Here is a 14123-nt window from a genome sequence, read left to right as displayed (position 1 = left end):
GCTGATTCTACCTTCTTAAAGCTGTGGTGGTGTCTTTAGTTTTAAAAAATGAAATACAATAGTTAATTTTAAATCAATTCTTAAATTTAATTTTGTAAACAGAATATAGAGGCTCGACTTCTACTAAAGTTTCTTTTTCAAATCTTTTTGGTCACTGTTTGTCAGACTGATGGTCCAGCTCAGATAGGTGTGGACTAACAAGTTTTAATATGTTTGTGAAGATCATGGGTGTTATGTTATCGATTTAGATTTCGTCTGTATTGTTTTAATGTATGTTCATTAAGGCTCTGATCTTGCAAGCCTTGTAGACTTGCACATGTCTGCAACTTTAAGCATGGGTAGCCACACTGAAGTAAATCAGACAGTTCACTCGAGGGAAGATATATACATACGCATTTGCAAGATTTGGAGCCATAAAGCCCAGTCTTGCAACTGGTTCCACACAGGGCAGTTGGGGTCTGCCTGCATCAGAGCCTTGTGATGGATTTTTCTGTCCTCTCTACTGTTGTGAAAAGTGCTTTTTGCATAATATCAGGGTGGTTGAAAGGCTTCTTGCCCTAGACTGGCTTCAAAGTTCAGCTGAGAGTCCTCTTTTATGGAAAGATATATTTTTCTCAGACAATTAGCCTCAAAGTTTAGAAAAAAGAATACGAGAACAATTAACAGAAGATTAAAGAAAAATTTTGAGATAGGTCTATTGGATATAGTATAGCAATGGTTTTTAAAACTCCAAACCATGTCAGAATTATGTCTTTAGTTTTGATAAAAACTATGAGTGAATTTAAGAGGGTTTTTTTCCACCAGATTACAGCTCCACCTGCTTCACAATTACCTGTGATATCAGTAAAACAAAGTGGCCTTGTTTCCAATTTTGTTTTATTCCTCATCTTTGAGCTATGAAAGATAGGCCAGGAGAAGGAAAGACTGTGCATGAAAGAGGGCCTTAATGGTTCTGATGCATCTTGGGTTTTATATTCAGTTTAAAAAAGAAAGAATGTGAGATTTGACAAATGGAACTTGCAGACATCAGCTGGCACATAAAATCATATAATACATGTCACACTGAACCCTCACAGCCTACACTGGAACTTGTGGCTTTTTTCTTCCCTTTTTTCCTCTCACAGAGATGAAGTCATCTTGACAAACTTCTCTCTCCCCCTATTTTTTTTTTTTATCCATGGAGGCCTTTATGTTTTTCTAATAATTGGCAGCAGAGGTACAATTTTTCCTCTCTTTTAAGTGATGAATAGTTGGCCCTAGATCAAAGACAAGCCCTTGTGGTTTTCTGGCTGCCACAAAAGGGCGTTGGAATTGGCACAGATCCCAGCTGCTTAGTGATAGGCATGTAGATGAGGTGCCAAGCATAGAGGTCAGTGGCAAAGTGTCTGTACACGTTCTTCATCTGAGCTAATCTGGTTTCCTTTTGTGTGTGTGTGTGTGTGTGTGTGTCTATTTCAGGCCAACAGCAGGTTGAAGCAGATTGAAAAGGAATACAGTCAGAAGTTGGCCAAATCTTCACAGGTAGGCTTGCAGGGGGGCCCCGCTCCCGAGCACGCAGCTATGGGGGGCCCCTCCCCCCAGCACGCGGCTATGGGGGGGGCCGCCCGCCCCCTGGCGCCCGGCAGGCAAACGGCCACGCCCCCTGGCGCCCGGCAGCCTCTAAAGGTTGGGGACCACTGCTCTGGGGTATTCTGAGGGCTGGCAGGAGGGGGGACTCATGTTCTGGGTAGTGCTAAGGACTGGCTGCCCCACCCTGCCTCTTATGCTCCAGGCCCCATCCCTTACGGGAGCGCAAAGCCGCCCTTCCTATGTTACCCAGAGGCTTGGTAAGTCTGTTGGCCCCCATGTGGTTATGTATAGGTAAATAATACACATTTCTATACCAGTCTTAAATGTTTATTTTCTGAGTATGCATTTGCATGAAAGTGCAATGACTGATTAGAATGTCCACTTAAAACATTTTCCTGAGAGCGTTTTTTATAAAATCCTCTTGCATTTGTTGTGTCACCATGAAGGAAAACAAACCTCAAAAATAGCTTGATATAATCCAGAAAGTTCAACATAAAGATAAAGACATTCAGGCTTAAGGTTTAAGTTCCATTAGCTGCTAACTCTGTAATACCCTGCTATGTCTATGGCAGGTGGGAGATATCTAAACAGTTCTGAATATATAAAAGGTATAAACATTGAGGAGAGACAGAAATAGCTTAGGATGTTACAGGATTATCCAAGTAATAAGGAATAAAACAGTGAAACTAATATAATGAAAATTTAAACTGAAGATCAGGACAAACTTCATAGTAATGAAATTTGTTAGAATATATAGTAGGCTCCCAAAATAAGTGGTTGGAGACCAATTTAATGAAACTGGACATTGCATTAACATATACTATAAGAAATGCCCTTTATTTACAGGGAAATGGACTAGATGACCTAATCAATCTTTTACATTTCTCCTTTTAATCATTCTATGACAACCATTGTAAGGGGTTTTTAAACCGTGGGTGATTTTACAGACCATACATTGTATTCTAGAGTTATTTGGCACAATGTGTGAATTAAAGATGGGGTTTCATTCTGAATTTCTTTACTTTTGTGGATTTGGATCAGACCTTTACTGTTGTTTGAATATAATTTTGTAATTTAATATTAATAATAGGCCATTTGTAATTTTCTATGTAGTTATGTTGCTGACAACATCAGCCTAATCTTACTCGATGTGGCCTCTTGGAATATTCGCTTTTAACACCCACACAGATGATATTCCAGGAAGCTCTCTCTGAAGTTGATACAAAATAAACAATTAGATTTTTTTTTCTGAGAATTACTGCCCAGAGCTGTTTCTAGTCTGTCAATTTGTGTTCAGATTTTCTTAAAATGTTTATGTATCTCCAGGTTCTTAACCTCAGTACAATTCTAATAGAGGAAGCCTATCCAATATGTCAGTGCTTTCCTCTCCTGCTGCTACACTTTAACCAACTTTAACCAACAACTTTATTTTTGTTTCCCTAAATAAAATGGACAAAATTCAGCTGATACATAGTGATATTACAACTCACTGGTTGTAAATGGCAAAGTAATGTAACTTTTACATATTTGGAATTTTCTGTCAACTGTGTGCAATTGACATTTTTACCACCCTCTTATACTTCCATTTTACATACCCAGTAAATGCTAGCTTGGTGCAAGTTTTCTTATCTAGACTACCATTTACATGGCTGATCAGTTCAGCCTACTGACTTTCATTAGATTTGCATCTGCTCAAATTAGCTCTACGTTTGTGTCCGTTGGTTATACTGGTAGGAAACTGTGACTTGAAAATAAACATAGTTCTGAACACTTCTAAAGAACTTGATGGCAAGTTCTTATGTAGATTCTTATATTGCTTCATATCATCTGGGGCACTTATAATCTTTTTTCCCCCTTTATAAAGATAATTTCTTTCTTACTTCAGAAGCTTTATTATTCCCAACTAATGTAAAACTCAGTTTTCCATAAAAAAGAGAACATTTTTGGTCATTTATCATTCTTGATATAGCCTTTCTCTTAATATATATTTATATTTTACAAAAATTAGTGATTTTATACCTGGTAATGTTCTCTACTCGTGGAGCTTCAGGACTTAGAGATTCCTCTAATTAATATCCATGCCCTTATGTTTTCATGGGAAATTAGTTTGCCCCTTAAAAATTATCAGTAGAAACTTTCTTTTATTCATGACTAGTACATGAAAGCATTAAGTCTAACCAATTGTCAGTTAAATGAAAGTTCAATGGGATACTGTCCATGTGAAACTGGATACTGATATCAATTTAGATTATTAACTAAGTGTTAATTTTGCAATTTATGTCATTTGTGTATTTTTGTATTTCTGATAGCTTTCACTGAAACTGGCAGGAACATTTTCACTTTTTATTTATAGTTTGTCTTACTTTCTGGTTTTTATCCATTAGAGTTTAATGATTAGACAACTGTAGGGAAATGAATTAATAATACATTAGTTTTAAAAATTATTTTCTTTTATCCTTCCCACATCAGTCTACATTTTTTTCTTTAAAAAAAATATTTTCTAACATTATTTATCTCATATCAACTGTACATCTGAAATCCTCCCTTCCCCTCCCCCCCCCCCCAAAATTAAATATTATGGTCTTAAATAGTTTTATCTCTTTACAGTCTAGGGGCCCCGTCCTGCAAACAATGACATGTCTGAGTAGCAAAGTTGTCATCACTGAGCTAGTCATATATTTATGTGTTTGCAGGACTGCACACTATGGTCCTAACAGAGCATCACCAACCAGTAGATTGGGATCTACTGGTAGATCTTGGAGCCTCTGACAGGTGATCCCAACTGGTTTGGCCAGAAGCTATCAAGCACTGGCACTTCAGTTGACCCTCCACCCACCGAAATGCTGCTCTTGCCTTCTGCCTTGCTGCTGCACCCTTGGGAGCCTCCTGCTTGCTGTGCAAGATGTGGAGGGGGATGAGAGAGGGACACTGATGTCAGAGTGCCTCTCCTCCCCCCACCTCTGTATCCTCTCTCCACCCAGAGAAAAGGGGATGGAGGGGGCTTGGCAATGAAAATCTGTCACTCACAGAGGGTGTGTGTGTGTCTGTCATTCTCACAAACACACACTGTCCTTCACTCTCAGCACCTGATCCAACACATATATGGGGAGCTGTTGTTACTTCTGTTACTGCTCGCAAAGTGTATTGTTTTTGACTGGTCTGTGAATTTCATAATTTTCATTTGTCTCTTACACTTAAATTTAATTCTTTGAGTAGTGAGTTCTAAAATGCCTAACCTGCTGTGGCTGGAGTAATTATCCCCGTGGTAATTGCTGCTCCTGGAAGTGGCTGGCATGTCTCTGCAGCCCCTGAGAAAGGCAGAGCAGGGGGGCTCCACATGCTGTCCTTGCCTGCAGACACCACTCCTGCAGCTCCCATTGATTGATAACGGGGAACAGTGACCAGTAGAAGCTGTGGGCTCAGTGCCTGTAGATGAGGGGCAGCACATGGCTCCATGGAGCCATTGCTGTACATGCCAGCTGCTTTCAGGAGTGGTGCAGAGCCAGGGCAGGAGTAAGCCTGCCTTAACCCCACTGCTCCACCACCCGGAAGCCATCTCAGTTAAATGGTGTCCAGCTAGAGCCTGCTTCTTGAACCCCTTTCCTAGCCCTGAACCTCCTCCTGCACCCAACCTCCTGTCCCAGACATGAGTCCCCCTGCACCCAAACTCTTTCCCAGAGCTTGCACCCTGAAACCTGTCCTGGACTCCAAACCCGCACCCAGGGCTAAGCCCAGAGCCCCTCCCACACTCCAAACTCCTTGGTCCAAGACCAGAGCTTGCACCCCTACTCCCTACCCCAACTGGTGAAAGCACATGAGAATGGGAAAGAAAGGGGAATGGAGTGAACAAGGGGAAGCCTCAGAGAAGGGGTGGCGCTGGGGCAGGGCCTCAAAGAAGTAGTTGAAGAAAGTGGGGCAAAGGTATTTGGGTTTGAGGTAGATCTTACATTGCGCTTAAAGGGTACGTCTAGACTACAGGGTTTTGTCGACAGAAGTTTTTTCAACAGATACTGTCGACAAAGCTTCTGTCGACAAAGAGCGTCTAGACTACATTCAGTTCTGTCGACAAAGCAAGCTGCTTTGTCGACAAAACCCTGTAGTCTAGATGCAACCCTACATGCAATAATACCTTCTGTCGACAGAACTCTGTTGACAGAAGGCATTATGCCTCGTAAAATGAGGTTTACCAGCGTCGACAAAACTGCTGAGTTCTGTCGATGTTATGTCGACAGAACTCAGCGGTAGTGTAGACGCAGGTATAGTTTTGTCGACAAAAGTCCATTTTTGTCGACAAAACTCTGTAGTCTAGACACACCCAAATTGAAAAAATTATCTTGTGGTTAAAAAGATTGGAGACCACTGTAATAGAGCAATATATCAGCAGTTGCAAGACACTTGGGTCTAAGTATACCATACCATTCTATAATATATGCCCGGGGTGTGTGGTTTAATATCGCTTTCTGTGGTGATAAAAAGGGTAAAACAACTACATTTCAGACAGTCAACAAATAATTGCTGTTACATGTAAAAAGTCCTTGGGCATTGAACCAGATTTCAAATTTATTGTTAAAAAATACACTCCTCTCAATGACACAGGAATGTTCTGTCAAATTTAATATTTCAGTTAAGCATATGAAGTACAACTTTTCTTATCTATAGTATCAAACTGTGATGCTTTCATACAGACAAAGAGCTATAGTGCAGGAAGTTCTGAAGGCTAGCTAAAAAAAATCCAGAGTCATTTCAGTAAAATGGAAAACTGGAAACTTTTTATATATTTGAGATCACAGATGTGCTTTGTCCTGATGAGTAAATATTATGGAATGTTATAGTGGAAAACTCTTCCAAATATTTTGTGTTCAGCAGCTTTATGCCATTCACATTATATTCCTTTTATCTAAGTGGAATTTCGTGCTTGCCAGTGTGTAATGTTAATTTAAAATATTTAGTTTGCACAGTGAAGTTTGCCAACTCCATTCTTGTGTCAAGTATAAATACATGCAAAATACATACCTCTCATTGAAGGAGTTTTAGCATTCTGTTTTCTTTTTAGATTGTAGCTGAACTTAAGACAACCATTTCCTCTCTGACAGAGGAGAGCAGCCGGCAGCAGCTTGCTGCAGAAAGGCGGCTCCAGGATGTCGTACAAAAGTTTGAAGATGAGAAGAAGCAGATGATTAGAGATAATGACAGAACAATCAAGGTAATCTGCAGCGTTCAGTCACTGATGTTACTAGCTGTTTTTGTGTAATTAAAATTTCTGAAATCATGGCAGTAAGCAAATGGATGCAGTATCATTCTTGTTCTTTCAGGATTCAGTAATAGCATTCGCTGGACTTTGACTTATCCATTGACTCTGTCTAACTTTCTTCTAGCTGATCACATGACTGAATAAAAAGTCATTTTTTGGCAAATCCAATCCATTCACATTAAGCAAACTTCCCTATTCTTTTTCTTGGAGGCCTAGTTTAAGATATAGCATATAAACTCATTCATATATTTAAGCATATTTTCAGCATAATTCTGTATGCATTTATAAATACTGGTCCAGATCCACAGTTGCTGTAAATCAGCACTGCACTAGAGACTTCAGGAGAGCTACACTAGTTGGCACTAGCTCAAGATCTAGCTCACATACTCAACTTCTGAATTAAGGCCTTGATTCAGCAAAATATCCGTTGGTAAATTCAGCGCTTGCTTCAGTAGTTTGTTGAAGAGGAATGGAATTAAAGACACTTTTAAATATATATTCTTTTGTTCCAGAACACTTTGATTACATATCTGCATAGTATAAAAATAATAGTTAAATTCTCCAGGCTCTTTTCTTTTCTTTTTCTTTTCTTTTTCTTTTCTTAGCTTTGCAAACCTGCAATGTTTGTATTTTCTGACACAGTAAGCAGTGTATCTCTTGAAATGTAGCCTGATTCCTAGTGACTTCAGAAAATCTTGCTTACATAAGCAGCAGTGAATTTTTCTTGGTTTTTGATGTTCCAGATGGTAGGAAGTGTCTTGTTAAAGCACTTTCCCCCGTAGAACAGAGTAGAATGGATGAGTTTCTAAACCAAGCAACATTTAATCTATGAGGGTCTGCACCTGAAATTCAGAAATAAACATAGCTTAAAAGGAGAAACCTCTTTTTCCTGTGTTTGTAAGAGAGGCTGTTGTTTGTATCAAACAAAAACACTGTTTTGCTAGGGGAAGGGGCTATATGATTAAATAATCCTCTCCCCTATTCCAAATTACGTTCTTAAGAAAGAACTATAGAAGTTTATGTATCCGAGCCATGTACTCCGTATTTTAATAATTCACATAATGAAATTTCAGGTTGACATTTTTATCTTATCCCTTTCACTTTGTTTTCATACATTGTTTAATGATATTTTTATTATAGAAAATGTTTGTTTGTGTGCGTGTATGTAAAGGGAGGAGAGTTTTTCTTTGCTCTCATTCCCTAATCTCTTCTGTTAATGGTGTCAGTATACATTTGTTGATTGTTATCTCTTATGTAAGTCTGATTACAAGTAACTCTTAGTTTAGTGAGCATAGGTGAGGCATTTTTTCCAATTTTTTGGGAACATAATGTATTTTAAATGAAGAAAACTGTGTATTAATAGTCTACTCAAGAATTTCTTGCCCTAAATATGATTTTTTTGGATGTATAAGAAACTTTATAACTTCAAAAGGTGCTCAAAGTCGTCTGAAAGATACATATATTAAACAAGTCTCATGTATTGTGTGCCCTAGAATGTTGGGGGAAAAAAATCTCTGAAATGCTTATCTGTTCTGCGGTTCCGATACTCTTCAGTGAATTACACTGTTAAACTTACGGCAAGATCATGTAATTTATTTTACCAGTCTAGTAAAAATGGAAGGACTAGAAATAATTGAGTGGCTGCTAAATATCAAACATTAATAACTGAATAATTGTATCACATCCTTCTTAATGTGAATCCTTTACTATGTGTGCATTTAGCATGTATTTTACCTCTGCTCCTCATAAGCAAAAATTTAACATGCAAAAAGTATACACTGTAACCAAAAGGAGCCAAAGGAGAGTTCTGCACCAGGCTGCAAAATTGGGTCCTCAGAAACTGGTTGAGAATTTCAAAGTGGAAGGCAGCCTGGGTGAAAATGATCATGAAATGATTAAGTTCATGATTCTAAGGAATGGTAGAAGGGAGAACTGAAATATAAAGACAGTGAATTTCAAGAACTCTGCCTTTAGCAAACTCAGGGAGCTGTTAAGTATGGTCCTATGGGAAACAAGGCTAAAAGGAAAAACAACTAAAGACAGTTGGCTGGTTTTCAAAGGGACATTTTTAAGTGCTCAAGAGTACACTATTAGACTGTCTAGAAAAGACAGGAAGTATGGCAAGAGACCACTCTGGCTTCACCAGGATATCTTGAATGATCTAAAAATCCAAAAGGAGTCCTATAAAGGGTGAAAACTAGGTCTAAGTACAAAGGAGGAATATAAACAAATAACACCAGTATGTAGGGACAAAATTGGAAAATCAAAGGTACAAAATGAGCTCAGTCTTGCTAGAGACATTAAAGGGTAACAAGAAAACATTCTACAGTAACAGATGCCTAACATAGAATATATCTACTCTGCAACACTATTCTGAAATAACTCAGTCTTACTCTAACTCCTGTAACCCTCATTGTACGAGGAATAGGGGAAGTCAGAGGAAGAATGCGCTATTTCAAAATAAGTGCTGTGTAGACGCTCCCTATTCCAAATAAAATACGAAATTGACATAGCTCAATTTGCATAGCTTATTTCGAGTTAAGTGCTGCAGGGTAGACACACACACAGTGAATAATAGAGAAAAAAGGTAGGTTCAGAAATTAAAATAGGAAAAGAACAAGTTAAAAAAAAGTTGCATTAAGTCACCAGAATCTGATAAGAAATTCATCCTCACAAGGAACAGATTGAGGAAGTGTCTGAGCCATTAGCTATCATCTTTGAAAAGTCATGGAAGATGGGAGAGATTCCAGAAGACTGGAAAAGGGCAAATATGGTGCCTATCTATAAAAAGGGAAATAAGGACAAACAAGGAAACCAGAGACCTGTCATCTTAACTGCCCCCATCTTTGATAAACTAAAAGAACAAACAAACAAAAATCCCATAAGCCATATGCCTTTAAAGTCAGTAAGTTTGACCTGGCAGATTAAAGAAGAAATTAAATTCTGGAGTTAGAAACACCTATAGAGAAAACCTTGAAAAACTGTGAATAACCATTTGAGTATGAAAAATCAGTACAGGCAGTCCCCGGGTTACGTACAAGATAGGGACTGTAGGTTTGTTCTTAAGTTGAATCTGTATGTAAGTCGGAACTGGCGTCCAGATTCAGACACTGCTGAAACTGACCGCCAGTTCTGACTTACATACAGAATCAACTTAAGAACCCCAGACCCAAGTCAGCTGCTGCTGAAACTGATCAGCAGCTGATTCCAGGAAGCCCGGGGCAGAGCAACTCTGCCTGGGGCTTCCTGTAGTCAGCGCTGGTCAGTTTCAGCAGAAGCTGACTTGGGACGCCTGGAGCAGAGCAGCTGGGGTGCTGCTGGGTTGCTCCAGTAGCGCCGCTCGGTGCTACTGGACCAACCCAGCAGCACCCCATCTGCTCTGCCCCAGGCGTCCTGATTCAGCCGCTGCTGAAACTGACCAGCAGCGGCTGAATCAGGACCTGGGCCAGAGCAGCTGGGGTGCTGCCGGGTTCGTCCAGTAGTGCCCAGAGCGGTGCTGCAGGACCAATCGGCAGGGCCCCAGCTGCTCTGCCCCAGAGTCCAAAACAAAAGCCTGGTCTGCTAGGGGGGGGGGGAGCACACTAGTCAGATCCGCGTAAGTTGGGGACTGCCTGTATGAGGGAGATTGTCAGCTCACAATTTAAAATTTTTCAAAAATTTTGGAAGATTTAAAAATTTGAAAAAATTATGTTGAATTGAATAAAACATTTTGTTGAACCCAAAACAAAACATTTGGATTTGATTTTGAGCTCTTTTAATGTGTTTTAATTTTTCCACCATTGTAGAGCACATTCCATTCATCTGAGCTTAAGGTGAGAAAGGCCTGGAGTATTCCGGAGCTCTCTTCCTGAATAAATGATTGTACATTCTTGCCTACCATATATGAAGGACAGTATTCTTGGTCATAGCTTGGTCATATCCTGCACTGGTCATGCTAGAAAAAATATACTTAAAGTAGTATTTTCAAGTTTTTAGGCCAGGGGCAGTAAGAACATCCTGCGGGCTTGGTGGGCCATATCCAGCCACCAGATCTGACCCATAGGCCACCCTGCTGGGACCTCAGCTACAGAGCAAGTCCACACCGCTTGAAGTGGCTGGCTGCTCTCTGTGGATGTGCTTCACGCATTGCCCCTCCTCCCAGCAAAATCTCTTGGTTCCCATTGGCTAATTGCCTCAGGGTCCCGCAGGGGCACTGGCCAGGAGCCACCTAAATAAGCACCTCCCAGCCAAAGCCTGCCTCTGGTACCCCACCCACTCCATCCCCCTAACTCCTGCCCCAGGCCACCACCCCCTTCTGACCCAGGTCACTACCCTTCCCCCCACACAGGTCATAAATCCCTCTCAGACCTTGCACCTCCTCCTACCTTCCCCCCCCCCATCGAGTATCGTCCCCTGTAACCATCCCTCCACCTGGAGGTTTGCATCCCAAGCCTCTGCCCCAGATCATAACCCCCTCCTTCACCCAAACTCCTTCTCAAAGATCACACTCTCTCCTGCACCCCAGGGCCCTACCCCGAGCTCCTTTCTTGAACACAACCTCTGTCCCAGACCCTCCATCCCCTCCATAGAAAAGTGTGGCCCTTGGCCACTTACCAAAATATTGGGAGTGGTCCCCATCAAAAAGTATTGTCCACCCCTGTTTTAGGCTATAGGGTTGGAATTTAGGAACCAGGGTTCTACTGACTTCCTGGGCAACCTTTGGAGAAAGTTACTTAAAACTCCCCTTGGCTGTTTCCCCATTTTAAACATTGGGATAATACTATCTTGCAAAGGTTTTTGTGAGGCTTCAGGCTGGGATTTCAGAATGTGCTTAAGGGAGTTAAATACCTAACTCCTACTGAGTTTCATTGCGATTTGAGCACCTCGTTTTTAGGCTAGTTCTGAAATTCCAGCATTAATTCCTCACCTTTTGGGGAATACTCTGGGATCCTTTTATGAAAAGAGCTGCAAAAAGTGTTTCAGGGATTTTGGGGAGGCAATGAATGACATATCCACATCACAAATGGGTTCTAAATATGCATTAACATGAGAGAGCACAAAGTGGGAAAAATAGAATTGAATTAAAAATGCATTCTGTTTTCCTATTTGATGTAGGTTTTTGTCACAGACTCAAGGATTCTGTTGAAAACTCTATATCCACCTGAATATAATATTCATAAGGTTGGGTAAAATCTCATTTGCATGTTGTGATCTGGTGGCAAAATATATCAGGGCACCACACAATTTGTATTTCACCTCGTTTAACACCAAATTGCAGTCTGTTAATAAATGGGACTCCAGGGGTTTCTAAGAAATAATGTTTTATGGCATTATCTTTAAGTAAGTAATAGTCTTGCCTCAGTGGTAGAGTTCAGGAATTGGCCCAAGCATATTGATTTTTAGCAGAAAGAACTATATTTCAGCTGTGCTTCTGCCTTGATGTTATTGTCTTGGGCATCTGTCTTGGTATGTAAATGGTTGTTGCAAGAAGGAGAAAAACAGTTCCTTTAACCTCTGAGGTTAGGACAAGAAGCAATTACCTTAAATTGCAGAAAGGACTGTTTAGGTTGGACATTAGGAAATGCTCCCTAATTCTGAGAGTGATTATGAACTAGAATAAATTCCCTGAGGAAATTGGTGGAATCTCCATGGGTACATCTAAACTACATCCCTCTTTCAAAAGAGGGATGTAAATTAGACATATCGAAATTGCAACTGAAGCCGGGATTTGAATTTCCCATGCTTCATTTACATAATCGCATCATGGTGTTTCTTTTAAAAACGTTATTTTGAAAGTGAAACCTCAGTCTAGACACGATTCTTTCAAAAAGAAAAGCCTTTTTCAAAAGATCCTGTACTCCTCAAAAAATGTTTTATGGCATTATCTTTCAGTTTAAGTAATTATGAAAAGACCATTTTCCTTCAGTGTCTCTTAACTACTTTAAGAAAAATATGCAAAACCACAAACAGAAAGAGTTGTACTTTAGAACACAGTAGCTTAATTTTTAAAATAGTCTGTCTTCTGCATACATTATATATTGTTGCATCACCGCCATTTATTTCCTGGAAGTTGTTACATCTGGGGGCAGGAAAAGTGTTGTCTCTGATGGATATGTTAGTCTGAAGGCATGCCTGTACAGGAAAATTTCCAGGCATACTTTGCTATAGTTATACTGATATAAGTCCCTGAGTGAACATTTTTCACTTTTATTCGAGGGATTTATATTGGTAAAATTATAGTGGAATAGTTATTCCTACATAATTATGCTAGCAGATTTCCCCATGTAGATAAGCCCAGAGTCTATAGATTTAGCACTTGGATTCCCAGTCTGCTTTCTAGCCTAAAACTCCTGCATATCTTGTAACATTCTGCAATAGAGCTGCATGGCTGGCTGTATACTCTTCTTTTTTTTATTTGGATAATCCCCCCTCTGCCCTTTCATGTTTGGTTCCTTCTTAAAATAAAGCAAATTATTTTAAGCCTTGGGATATTTAAAGCATTCAGAATATTTCTGCTAGGGCGCCTGACACCTTAATTCCAGAACATAGTTGGCAAAAATGTACCTGTAGTATTTACAAACCTGTCACAAATGTTGAACATTGGAAAAGCCATGCTTTCTGAAACCTCCCGGGTAGGCTAATTTTGCCCATCGTTCTGTTCTATTATTGGCCATGCTATGTTTAGTAGCACATATTACTTATAATGTGTCTTATTTTCATAAGAAACCTGTCTAAGCTACTCAGTGAGCTATGAAAAACAATTCCAGGTTGTGCCTAGGGCTGGGGTTCTTATACTTCCCCGCAACTCATTCTGACAGCAAAAATTACTACACAACTCCAGCAAGGTAAACCAAACCTTGTGCCTGCCTAAGCCCCACTGTCCCACACTTGGGGGGGGAGAGAAGCAAAGCCAAACTCCTGACCCCACTTTCCTGAGGCCAAAGCCCAAGCCCCAGGGTTAGGACTTAAGTGTTCCTAAGAGGGCCTGAGGTAACAGCACCCATTCCAGGTCCCATCCCTGCTCTGACCCTGCCCCACTTCCACTCCTTCTCTTCCCCCAAGCCCTGCCCTTGCTTCATCCCCGTCCCACTTCTTTCCTGCTCCCTCCCCTCCCACCTCCATTGCACCCATTCCCCAAAGCTCCCTCCCCCAAGAGATACAACCTGGAGGGCCTGATGTGGGGCAGCAGGGGTGGTGTCCCAGCGCACTCACCTCGGCAGCAGGAGCCACAGGAAGCAGAGCAACCCAGCAGCCTGCTCCACTTTTTTGCCATGTCCCAACTGGGTTGTTCTACACCACAGTGACAGAAAGCAGAGGGCCCTAG

The 14123-nt window shown here is 40.6% G+C and overlaps 1 protein-coding gene across 8 annotated transcripts in view; it reads left to right on the top strand.

The window, feature by feature from the left end:
• Positions 1–14123, top strand: part of CEP112 (centrosomal protein 112) — a 359448-nt gene that overhangs the window by 287878 nt on the left and 57447 nt on the right. For 6 of the 8 annotated variants that reach the window (XM_075903955.2, XM_075903954.2, XM_075903951.2 and 3 more), the window contains 2 exons: positions 1459–1521; positions 6623–6772. The exons of 1 other annotated variant lie outside the window; for it this stretch is intronic. In XM_075903955.2, coding sequence (XP_075760070.2) covers positions 1459–1521; positions 6623–6772 — 213 coding nt within the window. The remainder of the gene's footprint in view (positions 1–1458; positions 1522–6622; positions 6773–14123) is intronic. One more of the 8 variants, XM_075903952.2, reaches the window with a different exon arrangement.

The sequence above is a fragment of the Pelodiscus sinensis genome, chromosome 20 (assembly GCF_052426305.1).
Source record: "Pelodiscus sinensis isolate ZL-2025 chromosome 20, ASM5242630v1, whole genome shotgun sequence".
Lineage (NCBI taxonomy): Eukaryota > Metazoa > Chordata > Testudines > Trionychidae > Pelodiscus > Pelodiscus sinensis.
Note: the sequence above shows the minus strand (reverse complement) of the source record. Positions and strands in the feature narration are given on the sequence as shown.